Genomic DNA, 20,036 nt, shown 5'->3' on the forward strand with positions numbered 1-20,036 from the left:
TTTCCCCACAAACAAACAAACCCAATATGAAATCTTTCACACTGTGAAAGACTCTACAGCCACTTTCTGCACATTGGGCACTTACCCGTCCCTCCCCAGGAGACAAGGGTATCAACCTTACCAAATGCCCAGTGCAGAACAATATCACCAACCCCAGTCTACACCGTATGACACTGGTAAAAACCGCAACAGACCTCTTATATGCAGGCAAACCCAGGCACAACCAACTACTTCCCACCATTGGGTAACAAACAATTTTGAAGTGCTGGTCAGGGGTACATGCAACCACCCCTTGACTCCACCGCCTATTTGCCCATTTGGCTACCACCTCCAGACTTTCCGCCATGTCTGGCAACAGATCACGCAGGACTGTTGGGTCCTGGAAATAGCTCAGTCAGGTTACTCCATCCCTTTCCTATTTTCCCTGCCTATCCTTTCTCCTTCTCTGTCCCTCTTAGGGACCCCTCTCACGAGCACCTTCTCTGCATGGAGATGGCTCATCTTCTCCACCTAGATGCAGTCAAACATGTGCTGATGCAACATCGGAGAAAAGGATTCTACTCCCAAAAGAGAGACTGGGGGTGGAGACCTACATTTGGATCTATGCCAACTGAACATGCTTGTATAGGTGCAAAAATTCAAGATGGTCACATTGGGCACAATAATACCCACACTGCACAAGGGGACTGGTTCACAGCTCTCACCCTACAAGATGCCTATTTCCATATATACATTCATCCAACCCAGCAGACATAGTTTTCTGCATAACACTGACTCCGCCACCGAACATATTGGCCTCCCTTCATTGGTGGACAAGAGCAGAGAACCTATGCACAGATGTTCCCTTCCATCCACACTCCCCAGTACTCATGTTAACCATGGTCGCTTCCCAGATAGATTGCGGAGCGCACTTAGGCAACCACAAGGCACGGGGCCGCTGGTCCGTATTAGAGACGCGTCCACACATCAATATCCTAGAACTCTGTGCTCCTCCCTGCCTGACAGCTCGATCTCACTCCCTATGCACAACGGGCATTAAACTATGGAATTGGTGCATACATCATCACATAAAAGTCACCGCTTCCTACCTGCCCACGTGTCACAACACTACCCCCGACACACTCAGCAGACAGTTCTCCGAGAAACACGAATGGAAATTACATCCATTACTACCCCAACAGCTGTCCTCCCACTGGGGCACTCCATTTATAGACCTGTTTGCCACTCCTCAAACTGCAAATGCCATCTGTTTTGCTCCAGAACAGGACTCGGAAACACATCTCATTCCTTGGAACAACTCCTTCATGTATGCTTTTCCACTGATTCCACTCATACACAGGGTTATACGCAACATCACAGAGGACAAGGCCTGGGTCATACTTTTTGCCCCAGCTTGGCCCAGGCAGACATGGTATCCTTATCTGCTACGCATGTCCATCCATCCTCCCCGTACTCTCCCCGACAGACCACATCTCTTCTCCCAGAACTACGGTCAGCTTCTTCATCTGCCGCTCTGTAAACTCCTTCTGATGGTGGTGTTCTTTCAAGGTTTCAATCCCACGAATTAGCCTGCTCAGAACAGGTCCGACATGTCCTCCTGCACAGTAGAAGAGACTCCACTCCTAAGACTTACCCTGCAAAAGTGGAAATGCTTCTCCATCTAGTGCTTCCACAGATGCTTAATACCCCAGACTGCAACCCTCCCTGACATCTTAGACCATCTTTTCAAACTAAAACAGGACATGTTTTCACCCAGTTTTATCACAGTATGTCTCGTGGCCCTTACCACCTTCCATGACACTCGGGACAGCTATTCACTTTCACACGCCCCACCATGAAACGCTTCCTCACGGGCCTGCAAAACCTCTACCCTGAGATTCATTCACTAGTAGCCTCCTGGAGTCTCAACCTAGTTCTCTTTGCTCTTATGAAACCTCTTTTCAAGCCCCTGGCCACTTCATCCCTGCTCCACGTGTCCAGGAAAGTGGCTTTCTTGGTTGCCATAACGTCAACAAGAAGGGTTGGTGAAATAAGCACCCTGATGGCCTACCCTCCTTACACCATTTTCTCTAAACACAAGCTTACCATACAAACCTGGCCCAAATTCCTCTCCAAGGTGGCATCTACCTTCCACCTTAACCAGTCAATACACTTACGTGTATTCCATCCCAACCCTCATATGACTCCGCAGGAAGCTGCATCACATACCCTCGATGTCTGACGGGCTCGTGCATTCTATCTTGACAGAACTAAACCATTTTGTGAATCCCCTCGGCTTTTGTTTCAAAGGATGATGCTATCTCTAAGCAAAGACTCTCCAAGTGGATCTCCACCTGCATCAGATCTTGCTATCAGACCCAGAATATTCAACCACCAGAGGGTGTTAGGACTCATTTTATTAGAGCAATGTCAACATCCATTGCCTTCCTCCACAGCGTACCTGTTACAGACGTATGCAAGGTGGCCATGTGGACATTTGACCACACATTTGCCAAACATTATGCTATCGCATGGGATACTACAGCAGACACCGTAGTTGGCCATATGGTACTTTCTACCTTTGTTCCTCACACAACTCCAAAATCCCACCAACCATAGTGGTTACTGCTTTACATTCACCTACAGTGGAGCACCCACAGGGACAGCACTTGAAGAAGAAGAGAAAGTTACTCTCCTTGCAGTAACTGAGGTTCTCTGAGATGTGTGTCCCTGTGGGTGCTCCACTCCCCACCCTCCTCCCCTCTACTATGGAGTATTAGTATGATTTCTCCACGGTAGAGAAGGAACTGAGGAGGGTGCAGGATGCACATGCTCAGGAAGATTCCAATGAGATGGGAGATACCAACTGAATGTGTGCGTCCCGACCAGGCACTGCTACCGAAAATTTCTAATCAACGGCGCCGAGACGCACCGTCACCTACAGTGGAGCACCCACAGGGACACACATCTCGAAGAACCTCAGTTACTGCAAGGTGAGTAACTTTCTTTTCTGCTGAAGCAGGACCCTCTGATTTCTTTGACGGCTCCATGGCAGCATAAGCAGGTAACACGCAGACGCTGCAAAGGAGTTTCTCTAAGCACACACACTCTTTTCGCATAGACAAGATAGATACAGATCTCTAGAAAAATAAAGCCTGCATGCAAATCCCTCCCTTGCGACTCCAAGAACCCTTTGGGTCTTGGACAGACCTTTCCAGAGTTCCTGGTCCTCCCAGTGTCGTCGTCCTCCCGTTCAGTGTCAGGTTCTAGTGCTCTCTAAAGATGGCAGTCTGTGAGGGAGCCATCCTTTTGTAAAGCTGCGGTCCCCTTTGACAGGTGACCCCTTCAAGTCCCTTGTCAGGTGATCAATTGCTTGGTTACCAGCTCACCTGGAAGGACAGGATATCTGTGAGCTCATTGGTCGAGGTGCTTGCATTTCAATAGGTGATCCTCCAGATTAACAACTCCTGATCTCTCTGCATTGCAGGGCCACCCGGGGGGGGGGAGGAAGAGGGGGTGGCAAGTGGGGCAATTTGCCCCAGGCCCCGGGCTCTGCAGGGGCCCCTAAGAGAGTGGCTGAGGCTCCCTCCCCAGCCCGACCCCACCTCCACCCCTCTTCCAGAGCCACAACGCATCCAGGAGCATCCCGACAGCGCTGCAGCGTGCCTCTGGCAGGGCCTGAGCTCCTTCCCCCTCAGAGCCGCATGGTAAAGGGGCGGGGCTGCGAGCTCCAGGCCGAGCGGAGGGAGCTCAGGCCCTGCTGGAGCTCGCAGCCCCACCCCCTTACCATGCAGCTCTGAGTGGGGAGGAGCTCAGGCCTCACCGGAGCCACGCTGCAGCGCTGTTCCGGGACGCTCCTGGATGTGGCGTGCTGAGGCTCCGGGTGAGGCGGGAGTAAGGGACCGGGGCTCAGGGGGATGGCTAAGGGGCAGGGAGTCCCCGGGACAGTCAGGGCACAGGGATGGGGGAGAGCTTGGGGGTGGTGGTCAGGGGACAGGGAATGGAGGGTTAGGTTGTGGGCATTCCAGCGGTCTGGCAGGATTCAGCGGGGCAGTGGATAGGGGTTGGGGCAGTCGGGACAGGGAGCAGAGGTGGTGGTTGTGGGGGTCTCTGGGGGACGGTGAGGGGACAAGGAGCAGGATGGGTCAAGGATTCTGAGGGGAGTGGGCAGTCAGGGGACAGGAAGTGGGTGGGGGTCGGATAGGGGGTAGGGCCAGGCTGTTTGGGAGGCACAGCCTTCCCTACCCTAAAGCTCATTCAGCAGTTTGAGGCTTGTAGAAGAGCCAAGCTGTTAGCTTTTCCATTAGGGCTACCATCCCTTTCACTTCTCAAATGCCAAATTATATTTAATTTTAGTGCCATAGGGAGGTTCATGTCAGGGGAGGGTAGCTTCATTTAAAATTAGCCATTGGGGGAAGATCACATGAGAAGAGCAATATCCTACACCACTTGCCTCCATCCCAACCCTACCAAGGGAGATCCCCCTCCCCTGCATTCCCTGGGGCTTCAGAGGGGTTAATTCAGTGGTTCTCAAACTCTTGTGCTGGTGACCCCTTTCACATACCAAACCTCAGAGTTTGACCCCCCTCCTTTATAAATTGAAAACACTTTTTTATATATTCAACACTATTCTAAATGCTGGAGGCAAAGCAGGGTTTGAGATGGAGGCTGACAGCTCGCGACCCCCAGTAATAACCTCGTGACCCCCTGAGAGGTCCCAACCCTCAGTTTGAGAACCCCTGGGTTAATTTAATTTTAGCCCCCTGTGTTCATTCACATGCATGTGCTATTTTGAGCATTTGTTTTCACAAAATAGGCTCATCCCAGATTCTGGAACAAGCTCAAATGCTCAGTTTGTGGAGTAGGTACATAAGCTATACTAAAGACAAACCCACAGTAACTGTCTCATTTGTGAGGGACCTCATGGAGCCTGTCTCTAGGAAACAGATAAATGCATGGAGGTTAAGTCCATTAACGGCTATTAGCCAGGATGGGTAAGGAATGGTGTCCCTAGCCTCTGTTTGTCAGAGGGTGGAGATGGATAGCAGGAGAGAGATCACTTGATTACTACATGTTAGGTTCACTCCCCCTGGGGCACTTGGCATTGGCCATTATTGATAGACAGGATACTGGGCTGGATGGACCTTTGGTTTGACCCAGTATGGGCTGTTCTTATGTTCTCTAAGCTAAATGAACCCAAAGTTATGGAGACAGATATGAGTCAAGGAAGCCAGCAGAGTATCAGAAACCTAGAAAAATCTCTGACTGGATGGGCTCAGGGGTTTAGTCACAAGTTGAGGTGGTTCAAAAGTTTTGGATTTTTTTAAGCAGAATTTTTTAGTGTTTCTTTAAACAATCAAACACAGCAAGCAGCAAATATTTGGCCACACACTTCTGAAACCCCCCACCGTATTCAGGTTTTAGCAGACTAATTTCAGCTTTTCAATTAAAAAAAACCACAACAAATTTTGAAGGAAAGCAGACATTGTCCGTAATTTTTTTCTGCTTTTTAAAAACCCCTAGTTTTCGATGCAAAAAAAGTTTTGATGGAAAATTTGTCCAACCCTTTTAATGAGCACCCTTTTAGCACTAGCTGATGCTGAGAACCAGTGATACCTTGTAAAGAAGTTTTCTCAAAACTGGGTTTGTACTGAGATGCGGAAGGTTTATTTTTCCCAGAGCCGCCTGTGGTGGGGGAGCAAGTGGGGCAGTTTGCCCTGGGCCCCTCAGGAGCCCCCACAAGAATATAGTATTGTATAGTATTGCAATTTTTTTTATGGAAGGGGTCCCCAAAATTCCTTTGCCCCAGGCCCCCTGAATCCTCTGAGCAGCCCTGCTGCATTGTTTGCCCTATGGCTTGCAATTCCAGGCCAAAATAGAGGCACAAAGACATCAGGGAAGGATGGGTCCTTCTCACAACTGAAGTGGCATTTGCAGTGTGCCATAGAGACAGACAGACGTAAGCTAAATCATCACAGGGGCCTCGATTCCTGATGCTACAGCAGTCCAGCTAAGTACTAACTCTGCCCCATTTCACCTATGTACCAAGGTGTTAAAAACTTGTGTGCTGGGAGATAATGGAAGCTTGAACTCTGAACATCCTAATTGTGTTGTTTGAACCTTAGCAGTAATGTATTGTCAGCCTCCTATTATGCACTGACTGGATCCGATGTGAGCCCTTTGGGAGCCTTGCTAACTGTGGGTGTGGGGCATTCTCCTCATCTGGCTCCCTCAACCCCCTTTCCAAATCATGGGTCCTAAAGCCTCACCATGCTGCTGAGTTTATAAAGGAAAAGTAGCTGGAACTCTCCTTACAAACTGGAAATCCCCAGCCATCCCCATGGGACACCTGAACCTTCTAACAAGCAGGAGATGGGAGGAGAAATACAGTCCCAGACTTGCCTGCACAGTTACCCACCCCAGAGTAAACTCATTTGGGAGAGGTGGGCTAGGGGCCCAAGTGTGCTGGGGCAGGGGGTAGGCAGGTGGGGATCGGGGGGGGGGGTACTCGCTGGAGGTGGGGAGGCAGTGTCGCTTCCTGTCACCATGGCAGGGCAGCTGGCACAAGCCCAGGACCCAGCGCAAGCTCTCACTCAGCGCCTCCCTGTGGGACCCCCACTCCACAGCTGAGAACTGGGACCTGAGTGGGCAGGATCAGCTGCTATGGCTTACAGGGGAATGTATCAATCAGCTGCTGCTGCAAGGGAGGCTCTTTCTGAGCTGCAAAAACCCTGGACATTGCCTGTTGTTTTTCAAATCCTCCCACCCCAGACATAGGGCAGAGGCTCAAAAAAGAGGCTGTGTCCAGGAAACCCCAGCTGTGTGGTAACCCTAGCTTGGGGAAGCAGAGGGAGTTTGCGGGAACATGATGTGATCTGTTGTGGGTGGGTTTGGACTTCCCTGGGACTGGGAGAGGGGTGGACTCAGGACAGATTGTGTTTGGCCTTGTATGTGGTTCCAATGAATCCATTCTATTTTCTTTGAAGATCCTCATCTCCTCCGGACCATGACCCCCGAAAACATGTGCCACATGACCCCACCTTCCCGGCTGGAGCACCCTCCCCCACCTCCCCACCTTCAGGGTCCCCCACCACCTCCACCGCATCCACACCAGCAGCAGCACAACCCCCACTATCCCAGTGTGCAGCGGGACATGTTCATGAAACCTGAGCCGCTGATGCCGCCGTACGTCATTGGACAAGGCATGTCCCCGGGCGATCTCCACCACGCCCAGCAATCACAGATGCTTCACCAGCTCCTGCAGCAGCACGGAGCAGAGTAAGAGCATTGGGAAGGGACAGCAACAACTGAGGGGGATGTTTGGATCCTGGATGTCTTCGCTGCTGTGGGGCTTTTTCCAAGCTATGAGTGTGCAGGGGGGAGTGAGGATGGTGAAGGGGGTGCACTAGTGGGGTGCATTAGACATGGGGGAGGTGCAGGGGTGGGGCACGGTGGTAAGGGAGTGGGGCGGGAAACAGAGGAGGTGTGGGGGTGGGGCATGGCAGTAAGGGGGCATTGGGGTGGGGAATGGAGGAGGTGCGGGGGTGAGGCATGATGATAAGGGGCAGTGGAGTGGAGGAGGTGCAGGGGTGGGGGAGGCTATAATGACACTGAAAATAATGGGTCTTCCTATGCTGAGAGTACAAAGTCTTTAATTTTTAAATGTTTGAACTATACATTTGCCCTTACTTGAGTCCCTGCCCCAGCTCCCGTAGAGTCATAGAATATGAGGGTTGGAAGGGACCTCAGGAGGTCATCTAGTCCAACCCCCTGCTCAAAGCAGGACCAATCCCCAGACAGATTTTTGCCCCAGACCCCTAAATGACTGCCTCAAGGATTGAACTCACCACCCTGGGTTTAGCAGGCCCATGCTCAAACCACTGAGCTATCACCCCTCATTTTAACACCACCCCCCCAGCCCAAATCCTGCTACTGGCTTTGGGGCCCACCTGCCCTCCACTTGCTGTTCCCTTGGTGGAGGTTGAGCAGCTGCCCTGCTTTCCTGCTCGCAGCTCAGGGTTTGCTGTCCCGGTTGGTCTCCGCAGCCTCCCAGTTCACCCAGCCAAGAAGAGGAAACACTCAGAGTCGCCCCCCAACACACTCAACGTACAGATGCTCAACGGGATGATAAAGCAGGAGCCAGGTATGGGGTCTGTGCCACTCAACCCTGACAGAGTCCAAACGCCTCCCTGGCACCAGCAGGGGGCACTCTCACCAGGTATGTGCTCTTCATCCCCTCCTCCCCCAACGTTACCAAACACCTCCCTGGCACCAGCAGGGGGAGCTCTCTCCAGGTGGGGTGCACGGGAGAGGGACCTGCAGGACAGAGTGAGAATGGAAGTGTTCCCCCAGATAAGCAAGTGAGAGAGTTCCCAGAGCTGATAGTGCAGAGGGCGGACACTCTCCCCTTGGCCCTGGGTTGGGGCACAGGGTGCACTGATAGCACAATCAGGACATGGGTCCCGGGCTGAGCAAGTGCAGAGTAGAAGTATCTCCCTTGTACCAGCAGGGGGAGCTCTTGCCTGGTCAGGGACCTCATGGAAATGATTTCAGTAAATATTTCCTCATGACTGCAGGGCTAATTCAGGACAATGACAGCTTAAACGGCTCCTACCTGGATCCTAACTACCAGTCTATAAAGTGGCAGCCACATCAGCAGAACAAGTGGGTGATTCTCTACGATGCCAACTACAAGGAGCTGTGAGTAACCTACCGGTCCCCTAGAGATACAGCCACACTCGCGTCTACCCCACCAGCCCTTTGTCCTCTCCTACCCCGGGAGTTGGCGGGGGTGGTGGCAGCCCTGTGCTGGAATCGCTGGGATCCTGCATTGGTCTCCATTATAACCTGCCCAGGGGAAAGTTAATTCTCTGCAAGCGTGAAATGCTGGCCGGCCACAGGAACAGAAGTGCATGTGAGCGTCTGATTGTATCATCCAAGGCAGGTCTGGCTACCACCAGTGCCATACGTTAGTCAGAAGACATGCTTAGCAGGAGCCTGTGATACTAAACCCAGCCCGTCTAAGGGTCTCTTTGGCTCAGAGGAGCCTCTGCCCCCAGCTTCAGGCTCATCCAGCACCCTGGATTTTTAAAATGAACATTAACTCTCCTGTAAAGGCAAGGGATGTGTCTCATCAAAAGAGACCCTGGGCAGGAGTGTGGAGAAGTGGGCCACTGGCCCCTGCTGCCTGCAGGCTCGGAGAGAGCTGGGGAGTAGTGACAGAGGGAGTGTGGGGAGAGAAAGGCAGAGAGTAAGTCTGCGCTGGAGGTGGAATTTGCAGCTCGGGCAGACATACCCAGGCCAGCTCTGATCCAGCTGGCACACTATGAACTGAAGCGTAGCTACAGCGGTGCGAGTGGCAGGAGGGACTAGCTGCCCAAGTAAGTACCTTGCTTTCAGACTAGGTCGTAGTCAGGGTGGCTAGTTACTTGCGCAGCCATGGTTACGCTGCTACATTCAGTGCACCAGCTGGATCAGAGCTAGCATGGGTAGGTTTGCCTGAGTAGGAAATTACACTTCCAGCTCCAGTGTAAACTTACCCAGAGAGAGCTGGACAGGGAGTAGGAGGAAGAGGAAGAGAGATGGGGTGGGAAAGGCCAGGAGGCTAGGAGAGAGGGCGGAGACGTGGGGGAAGACCAAGGGGCTGAGGTGGAATTGAGGGGTGCAGAGAAATGTTGTGAGGTGGAGGGAAGGACTGGGAGGCTGAGGTGGAGGGAACAAGTGTGCACAGCTCACAGGGCGAGAAAGATGAATGTTCAGGAAGAAATTGCTGCGAATCCTCCCCACATTCCGGAAAGGTGACTGAAAACTGGCAGGCAGCAGTCTGGATTCCAGGAACGGCTAGTCCCGTAAACACCCTTTACTCCTCCTCAGTTTCCACACCACCAGTCTCTGTTTGGGGCCCTATTTTGGGGCTCAGAGGAGGGGCTTTGTTGAGCGAGATACCAACTAAAATGAGAGAATGATCAGGCTTCGTCAGAACGACGTGCAGAGAAAAGACCAAGGACTCCTGGCAGGGCCAGCTGCAGGAGCAGGGAAGGGCATGCGACTTGGGGAGGTTGCCTTAGATGGCAGAGTATGTGGCCAGCCTGTTCCAAGTCCCTGACGGGTGTGTAACAACACTGCCTACTGCTGAGGCTGTCAATTAATTAAGCCTGATATTACAGCTGGGGAAAGTGAGGCACAGAGACATGACGTGACTTGCCCTCGTCACAGGATGAGCTTGTGGCAGATCTGGGAACAGAATCCAGCTAGCGACAAGGCCATTCTTCCTCTCATGCAGAATTAACCTGCCTCTGGAAGGACAAACCTGTTTCAGCCAGTGGCATGTGGGCAGCCAGAGGGGTCACAGAAAGGGAGCAGGCCCAGACCTCGAGGAGTGAAGGGAGAGCTGATCCTTAGAAGGCAGACCCAAACTGTCTCTCACAGCTCAGCCATTTGGGAAAGCCCCAGCCAGAAGCCCGCTGCCGCAGTGCTAGAATGAGAAGGGGGCTTTGACCTCTGCAAAGCTCTCGGAGCTTCTTGTGTACCAGCTCCAGAGCTAGATGTGAGGGGAAGATGAGGTACTTTGGTCCAAACTGGAGGAGAATTGCAGCAGAGAGGTGGGTTCGTGTATGACTGGTTTTGTACTAGGTGTTTCATTCTCTAGAAGAAGCCAGAGAGTTTTCAGCTCCAATCTCAGCCCTAGGGAGCCGAATTGTGGGATCAAAGTCCTATCCTTTACTTACTCTTGCCCTTCATGCGGGGTCCAGCAGGGGAGAGTGGGGAGCGAGCGCAGACCTGCAGGAGGCCTGTTTTCATATACCCACAGGAAATTGCTCAGGTTCCCAGCCCCTGGCTGCATTTCTCATGAGCCCCTGGTGTTCACCAGGTGTGTCAATGTGCCGTTAACTGGTGGAGGCAAGAAGCTCAGTCTCCCGGAGCATTTGGATGACTGAGCTGTCAAAGGCAGCTCTCCCTAACTGTGGTCTCCAAACTTTTTTGATCGCGCACCCCATCAGTAAAAATTTTTGAGCACGCACCCCCTGCCGCGCCGGCTCTACTATTTTTGCCGAAGTGCAAAAAAAAAAAAAAAAAAAAGGCCACTCGGACTCGCCCCGAACTGCCAAAGCGAAAAAGCCGCTTGGACTCCCGCTCAAACTGACAAAGACACACACACAAAAAAAAAGGAGTTCCTCCTGCCACGCACCCCCAAAGATCCTCTTGTGCACCCCCACTTTGGAGACCACTGCCCTAGCATATATCTCCACCACATGTGTAAGGATGGAGAACCAGCTTCCACATCTGCAAAGGTTTACCTGGAGCTGAGCTGTGCACAGACATGGCGGTAATATCCTCACTGTAAGAGTCAGTCTTTAATGAGCTCGAGCCGCAGCCTGCTCACAGCCCCTCTGCAGGAGTATTTCTCAGGCTTTTGGGAGTTCTGACTGCCAGGCTGCCACTGTTCTATTTGCTCTGCTTCAGATGAAGCCAGTCCAGTTGTTCCCAAGCTCCACCAGCAGGATGAAGAGATGAGAATATTCAGCAGATCAGCCTCTATGCCTAGCACAGTCCTTAACTTGTCAGAACTTGATTTATTCATTTATTTTTAAGCTGATAAAATGTATCCAACCTGTGGGCATGTGTACAGTGTTTAGTGTGGAACTATAACTCAATCTGGCAAAGCCACAATGACCGCACCTGCCCCAGGCACACACTAAACTACTGACTAGTCCACTTTACCTCACACCTCACAGAAGGCAGGAGACAAGAGATGAGTCTCGCACTGTGTCCCAAAGACCATCATGCTTGTGGTCCATTGGCCCTGGACATTGAAATCTGATGGGCCGTGGATTGTGGAACTCGTAACAGAGTACATCTGTGCTGACTGAGGATACCTCCTGGTCTGGTTGTGAGGCCTGTATGGAGAAATCTGTTACTGGGCTCTGGTCAGACTCCAACAGGGCTTTGCATATAAATTCACCAGAACTACTGGCTGTCTGAACTGCCTTCGTGTACTTCGTCCATCTACTGAACTAGGGAAGAGCAATGCTCAGGACAAACCATCAAGTACGTTCTCATTGGAACAAATGGGCATGTGTCCCCAAGCCCTTTGGCTAAGGGTGAACAGACCATGGATATCTTGCATGGCTCACAAAATCCACCTGACAGTAACATTCTGAGGCCAAATTCTGAGTGTTGGTGAGTGGAGCGGAGTAGCAGAAGAGGTTCACCAGTGGCAGCGGTGCCAAGGAGCAGCAACCATTTAGCAATGGGAATTGTCTGCCACTTCTCGCTACAGGAAAATGACCTGGTTTTCATACAGATGTCTGAGCTGCCTGTCAGAGGGGGTCAGGACGTGGCTGTAGTGCTGCTCTGTGCCTTTCCCCTGTGTCATTGCTTTGCAGACTCTTCCTCAGAGAACTAGTTGCATTTCAGTTGATGACCCCATCTGCTGGGAGATGGGATTTGAGGACACGTGGATTATTTCTCCCTCAGGGACCTGCAGCAGTTGAGGAAGATAGCGACCAGCACGAAAAAGTGGAAGAACTGTGTCAGTGTTTGTTCCTTGACAGGGCTTTGTGCCTTGGATTTTGACCACTGCCATCATCCTGGGATCAGGCTCTAAGCCAGGAACATTCAATCCCAATTAACAGTTGTCTCTGCTTTATATAGTGAGCCGGAAGCCAACAGTGCCAGTCATCTGCTGGTTGTCGTGAACTTGGTAGAAGCATTGGGGGGGGTGGGGAGTCATCTTCCATGAGCCATTCCGGTGCTTGCCTGGCAGTAGTCTACCAGGCTGGTTACACCGGATGTGTCTCTGCTGCTCCAATCCTGTGAGCTGGGGTTCATCTTGGAACAAGACTTTTCTGTTGGCCATTGCCTTGGCTAGAGGAGTGGGGGAGCTCGGTGCAGGCCAGCTGTGCTGTCGGACAGGATACTGATATTCAGCTGTGCTGAGAGTAGACAGCTCCTCTGCTTCTAAAGGGCCTCAAGCTTCAGGTGGATTTTGAGATGAATATGGTAACTATTAGTCTGTAGATTCCTCCAGGCAGAGCTGTATCATCATCAGGTGGATGCCACTGCGACTGTCCCAGCAGGACCAAGTCCCTTTGTAGCAGGCTAAAAACAAACTCTGTCAATCAAATAGGGGCACCAAGTCTCAGAACCTGAGTCAGCTGAATCAGGCTTCTGGGGTTATAAAATGGCAGTGTAGTCATTTGGGTTCGGGCTGGTGCCTGGGCTCTTGGATCCTCCCCATTTGTGATGTCGCAGAGTCTGGGCCCAGCCCGAGTCTGAACGTCTGCACTGAAATTTTATAGCCCCACACCCCAAGCCTTCCACGAGCCCAAGTCAGCTGACCCAGGCCTGCCGTGGCTGTGCCGCACATCTTTTATCACATGTAGACATATCGTTAGAGATCTGAATTACTCCACTCTGTTTAAAAGACCACTTTTCCCTTTTTAATGAGGCAAGGTTGCTTAAGTTTAGGGTGGCCAGTGTGAAGGTCAGGGGACTTCCCATTTTAATGGAGCATATTGTAAAGGGCCAAGTGTCCCTGATTTGGGAGGAATGGGTGGAACGGATTGGTGTCCTGGATTTGGATGGAGGAGCTTGAGAAATGTATGTCTCAACTTGAAGGGCCTGTGTCTCTGAGTTAGGTGGGATGGGCTGAGGGATGGGCCAGTGTCTCTGATTTATTTTATTGCTAATAGATTTACATATTTAATCTTGGCTTATCGCACCCGTCTTGTGGTATCAAACCCATTGAACCTTCAAAAGGGTTAGCTGGTTTCCAACAACAAAGCTGAGGAGGTTTGGAACAAGGCAGTTGGTTAATTTACTCAGGGGAAAAGGGGTAATTCATCTATTTGACAGGGTATGTTGATGAATCCCAGAAGCCCTGCTCTCCTCCCCTCTCACTGTTTGTTTACAGTTTGAGGTGAGGCAGCTGGCCAGGGGCAGCCTGGAGCTGAACGGAAACCTTTTTATGCTGAGGCCAGTGCATCCATACTCTTGCCTGGAAGCAGAGCTGGTGTGTTCCTCCAGTTACTCTTCCCATTGTACTGGTTGGCGCTCCCCAGGCCTCCATCCTGTGGAGTCAGCTGGAGCTCACTGCTTTGAGCTTTGCTTGGGCTCTAGGCAGTAGAGTCCCCACTGCTAGGTGATGTGTCTTAGGTGACCTCACCTGCGCAGATGGCACTGTATATCTCAAAATAATCCCTCCTGGCTGGCTACCAATGGCAGGATAATCTCCGGTAAATCCCAGTTGGCCATTGGTTCATCACTGAGATTTTGGTAGTCACATTACGTGTCGAAAGCGTGTCTCTTGAGTGGGTGCCATGGTTTGAGCAGGTCTCTGTGGTGGGATTAGTGGAATAGGTGTTGAATGGATGCTGTGTAATTTGATTCAGACTGTGGAGGCTGGCTGAAGATCCTGCTATGCTGTTTAGCAGCAGATTCCTGTCCCTTAGCTGGGCATTTATACTCGGGAAGAGGAGAAATCAGAAAGCTTATCAAATGTTCTTCAGACATTTAACTCTTATGCATAGAAGATGAGTACAGAGAGAGAGAAGGGAGGACAGATATGGAGAGAAAATGTTTGGAAAGGGAAAAACTGATTGTATGTAATGACCCCATTCCTGCCTCTGACGCTCCATCTGTTCTCAGCCACAAATACAATTAAATATTTCCTACGTCCTTCTTTCTCCTCTCTGTCTCTATAACACCTTTCCTTACACCTCTTCTCCTTTCCTCCTCTTTTCATCTTGAGTGTGGCTGGGTTCCCCTTGTAACTTGCTGGTTCCTTTGTGTCTCGATGTCAGACACTGGCTTTGGGGAGTTCATAACCTTTCACCTTCATTCAGCATTAGAAGAAATCTTCTCCAATCCTGAGCTTCTGAAACCTGCGTTAATCTACTTTTCATCAGTGGAGGTCTTTTGGCTAAAATAATCCATTTGACCCTAGACCTCCTATTCCCAGGAGTTTGCCTCTGACCTTCCCACTCTCACTGGAAAAAATTAGTGTGGCTTTGGCTGTGGCCTGAGTTTTGATTGGTTGAAATGAGGCCGATGGCAAGTCAATGAATAATCTTCATTCTCACTATCAGTAGCGGGGCTGGCACCCAAGGTCATTTATCCTCCAATGCCAAATTGGCAGCAAACATGCATCAAAGATGGAACCATCCCGTGGACACACTTAAAACCCAAGAAATGTATGTTAATTATCCCCATGGCCCAGAGTGCTGGACTTTCGTAGGCCAGTGTTTCATGGAGTGTAATTCTGGGTGCCGGTGACATCAAAGGCGATGAGTTGAAACTTGGGTTAGACAGAGTTTCCAAGGGGATATAGCACCCATCTGGCAGGAGGCTAGAGATGGTGTTTTTGCTATTACAGAATGGATTTTTTAACAGGGGGGGGTAAATAACTACTGGAGCAATTTACCAAGAGAGGTGGTAATTTGTCCATGCTTTATAACAGGATTGGATGTGTCCTGCTAACAGACATCAGCCATGAGTTAGGGGCTTGACACAGGGATCAGGCTAGATGAGCAGAATGGTCCTGTCTGGTTTCAGAAGCTCTGAAATGGAATTTCCACATTAACCCTGAATGTTTGCAGAGGATTGTTGCCCATGGAGATGACATCACTCTCAACCAATCAGAAAGTTCTGTCTATTGGCACTATGGGGAACTGAAGTATGGGGAATCGTGTTCAGCTGGGCAGTGTGTTCTGGGAGGCAGAGGAGGGGGGACCCTCCAAGGGGTTTGTTCAGTGTATGTGTGCATGTGTGTTGGGCAGCCATCAGCCTGAATGAACGTTAACCAGAACACGTTTGGGAGGCTTCTGTTGGTTTTGTGAACCCCTCCCCCTCCTCCTCACTCTGTCTCTCACCACTGCAGCTGGCGCGTGGTTCTGCCTTGGTACTCCAGCAACACATGCAGACCACCGCCCCTCCAGCAGGGTCCTGGTACCCTACGGAGGCAGTGGCCCAGGGGGATGAACGGAGGAGAGTGTGCACTTGCTAAAGGTGCAGCGATAGTGTAGGGCAGGAGTGGGTGAATTGTGTTTCTGTGCAAAGTAAGGGAGTGTTTCGGGTTGAGAGCGGTTGCTAGGGGAGGGAGAGTCTGTGTGTGTATATGCGCGCGCATGGTTGGTACAGGGACCAGGGCCTGAGGAGCCCAGACCACATGCTTTCAGGGACCCATTCACGAGGGACAAGGGGAATGAACAGTGGCAAGACATGGACCAAATGACAGAGCTTGAGGAAGAGGAGAGACCTAACGTGGAGGGCAGATAATCCCGCTTCTGCCTGCTGCAGGTTTTTACACGTTCCTCTGAAGCATCTAATGCTTGCCACTGTCAGAGATGGGCCAGGTCTTGGGTCTGATCCATGATGGGCAAATTGTATGTTGCTGTGAGAGAGGAACCCATGGGAGCGGATGAAGGAGTTTAGTGGGAAGAAATGGAAGGCAAAAATGAACCTCTGAAGCTGTGAGGAAGGGGCAAGAGCGAGAGAGGGAAATTCCTCTCATTCTTTCTGGCTAAGGTAGCGCTCTCCACTTCCAGTGTCTGCTTTTTGTTCAGGTCACATCTCAGGCAGCCCAGGGTCCCTCTGCTGCTCCAAGGAAGAAATAAATGGTTACTCATGGAGCTGTCCCGGCTTCACTCGCTAGAGCCTGAATCACCAGGAAGACATCATTCAACATTAACCCGTTCACCACTGGGGAGTCCAAAAAACACAGCCGGGGGTGGGGGTGTGTTTCCGTTGGCATAATGGTGCGAGGCCATTGAGGGGATATAAAAGCAGCAAAGAATCCTGTGGCACCTTATAGACTAACAGATGTTTTGGAGCATGAGCTTTTGTGGGTGAATACGCACTTCGTCAGATGCATGCATTGAGGGGATGTGACTTGTGTGGGGAACCAGGACAGTGAGAAGCAGCAGGAGCAGGAACTGGCTGGCGAATGAACTTCGGGATGACATGGGGCTGGGTGACCCTTACCGTTTTTGTTGATGCTTTATATTGTTCTGATCCAGTTTGTGTCACTGGAGTTTAATTAAGAGTCGACTGGCTGATAGGAGACCTAGCAGTTACCAATCATTTGGGAAACAGTCATGAATCTGTACAAGACTGCAGGTTGGGAGCTGAGAGCTGCAGTTGCTAGAAGTCCTGAGGCTGCACTTACTCGGCAGTAAATGAAGCAGATGGCAGTGACCCTCATCAGAAGGCTGTGTGGTCTGTGAGGCCCTGTGGCTATGTCAAGAGCATAGGGCTAGGAGTCAGGACACTTGGTGTTCAACCCCAACCCTGTTACTCTATGACCTTAGGTCAGTCACCCATCCTCCGTACCTCATTTCCCCATCTGTTAAATGGGGATAATAATACTGGTAATCATAAAATACATGAAAACGATTACCCTTCTAATCAGGGTGGAAGTGCAGCCCATACAGCCGATGATATGAAAGCTTATGTGGTAGATCCTTGCATTAAACCTTGAATAAGTGCATCCTTGCATATCTTCTGTCACCCGGGCATGATCCGGGTGCTTTTGCAAGTATGGAAATGCCCAGCGGGCAGCGTGACTGGGCTGCACAGATCAGGACGGGGCACTGCATACTAGGACCTGTAGTCTTGCCATGTTGCAGTGTTAAGGATGAAGATGGTCATGTTGGAGAATTTCCTGGACCACGTTTCACCCGCTGGCTGCTGTTCAGCTAACACTCGTGTGAAAATACCCCATCTTCCAGGGAATCCACACATCTTGCCCTGGATTAGTTGTCTCTTGTGAGTGCTTAGGGGAATTAATTGCCTTTTGATACCAGAAGACGGCCTCCTTTTAGGCCTGGCTGGTAGTTGTGGCATTGAATTGACTAGGCTTGTGGGAAGACACAAGTATAAAAGGGAGTGACCCTCTCCTGCATGTACTCCTGCCTACAAAGTCTGTCTGGTCTAATAGTCTGATGGAGCCATAAGTCTTCCTGTCAGTGGCTGTCTTGCCCTCCCAGTCACTCTTCTCTGACACTCAGACCTTTTGAAGCTCTGTTGTTTGTTCTATAAATTAAGACCTGGAAGGACAGGAAGATGGCACGTTTTTTTCTTTAGCAGAAGGATGCTCTGTACTTTTTAATGCCTAGTTTGAAAAATAAGTCCTGGCACCTGTAATTATGTGCAGATTTTCATAAATAGAAAACGATGACACTCCCTATGATTTGAAAATTGGGGGGGAGGGGAAGATTGGATGTTGGTCTCCCAGTTGAAATGTTGAGTGACTGACTGACTGACTTAAGGGGTGTTTCCTTTCCCACCTGTGCCAGGCAGGCAGCGCTGCCCAGACTGCAGGCCAGGGATCTTGGGAGGTGGGAGAAAGGGGGACTTGGTGCGAACGCCACATATTTTCACCGTTCTCGTGGTAGCCAGCCCATTAACGAGATACAGATTAAACCTCCCCAGCTGGTGTATGTGTTTCTTCTCTGTAGCCCAAGTTTCCCCTCCCAGCTGGGATGTGCCATGGTGGGAGCTGGAGGCTGTTAGCAGTGGCAGCAGATGGTTCTGATTTCTCCAGGAATCCAGCTGCTTGGGGCAGGTACAGCCTGGCAGCAAGGCCAGGATGGGTCACTTGGAGAATGGAACCCAATGAGGGATCTCATCAGTTTCTCTGAAAGATCCTGTTCACGAGAGAAACCCCCAAAGAATGTCCAGTACCCCCCCCCTCACATCTCCCTCCCTGCGTGGCTTCCTAGGTTAGCCTAATCCACCAGCACAGCCCCCTGGCCTGAGAAGCAGAAATCAGATCCCAGATGTTAAGCAGGGCTGGACCTGGGGGTGAGAGGATGGGAGACCTCCAAGGGCAAGGCAGTGGCAGCAGGATGTGCTCACTCAGTGTGGAACTCTCTCTGCTCTCTGAACCTATATGAGGTCAGTGCTCCAATGTGTGGCGCCAGGAGGGGCTGTGTGATTGGACGGGATGCCTCTCTGTCACTGGTGGTCATGAAAGATTCTGTGGCATCTTGTATAAGAGCTGGGAGTGCCCCTGGCGGCCTGAGCAAATTCCATGTCAAATAACTATATTCCCTTTCAATCCAGAAACATTCTGCCAGCCTAAAATCCCCCCTGCAGCTTCCATTGGCTATGGGATTCTCTTACACTCTTTTTCCCTAATCAGCTGCATAGAGCAGCTGTGCACAGGTAAACAGCTGCTTGTGTTTGAACTCAGATCTAGCTATGGCACAATCCTGCCAAGCACATTTGAATCCTTGGATAAATTACACTGTAAACCAGACGTTCTCAGAAAGGGGTCTTTGGGTCACTGGTGACCCATGAAGCAGAGAGCCTGCTGGTGATCTGCACAGAAGTGGGCTAGTGACACGATCCTGGCTTCTCCTTCCAGTTTCCAGCTACTGAACTAAATTCAAAGACAACTGAAAATACATACATTACTTCCCTATTGTGGCTTTCCCACACTAGCCATTCTTGTAGTTGCCACGGGGATGTTATTTGGTCGTAAACATGAGGAGAGTTGGCCTGTGTGATCATTGAGATAAGTATCCATGAAACACTCTGTTTATGCTGCCCCCCCCCCGCTATAAATTATCAGACCCCGCAGAGATATCAGTGTTTGTCCTTCAGTCTAATGCCTGCTGCCTTTTCCCCCTATCTCAACGCACAGCCCCCCACCCACCTACCGAGTGGATGCTGACAAAGGGTTCAACTTCTCCGTGGGTGACGATGCCTTCGTGTGCCAGAAGAAGAATCACTTCCAGGTCACGGTCTACATTGGCATGATTGGAGATCCGAAGTACGTGAAGACTCCTGAGGGCCTGAAGCCCCTCGACTGCTTCTACCTGAAGCTGCATGGAGTGAAGGCAAGTTCTGGGGGAAGGGGGCAAACCCTGCAAGAACTGAAGGCCATTTCAGGGTGCATGTGCAAGCGTGTGTGTCAGTGTCCGTAGGCCCACAGGCAGTGTGTGTGGCTGTGGGTGTTACCGTGTGTATGATCTTGTCAGTCTCTGTGTAGGAATGATGAGCATTATATCACTGTGTACTGTTTGTGGATGAGTGCACGTGTGGGTCTGTGA

General features: G+C 50.9%; 1 protein-coding gene across 1 annotated transcript in view; it reads left to right on the plus strand.

Moving 5' to 3' along the window:
• The window catches only part of MYRF (myelin regulatory factor), a gene marked incomplete at its 5' end in the record, with an annotated part of 67,585 nt that overhangs the window by 17,783 nt on the left and 29,766 nt on the right, over positions 1 to 20,036 (plus strand). The window contains 4 exons of the mRNA XM_075065825.1: positions 6,966 to 7,257; positions 8,025 to 8,122; positions 8,556 to 8,679; positions 19,628 to 19,827. Of these exons, the coding sequence (XP_074921926.1) occupies positions 6,966 to 7,257; positions 8,025 to 8,122; positions 8,556 to 8,679; positions 19,628 to 19,827 (714 nt within the window). The remainder of the gene's footprint in view (positions 1 to 6,965; positions 7,258 to 8,024; positions 8,123 to 8,555; positions 8,680 to 19,627; positions 19,828 to 20,036) is intronic.

Source organism: Chelonoidis abingdonii, chromosome 4, assembly GCF_003597395.2.
Source record: "Chelonoidis abingdonii isolate Lonesome George chromosome 4, CheloAbing_2.0, whole genome shotgun sequence".
In the NCBI taxonomy this organism is placed as follows: Eukaryota; Metazoa; Chordata; order Testudines; family Testudinidae; genus Chelonoidis; species Chelonoidis abingdonii.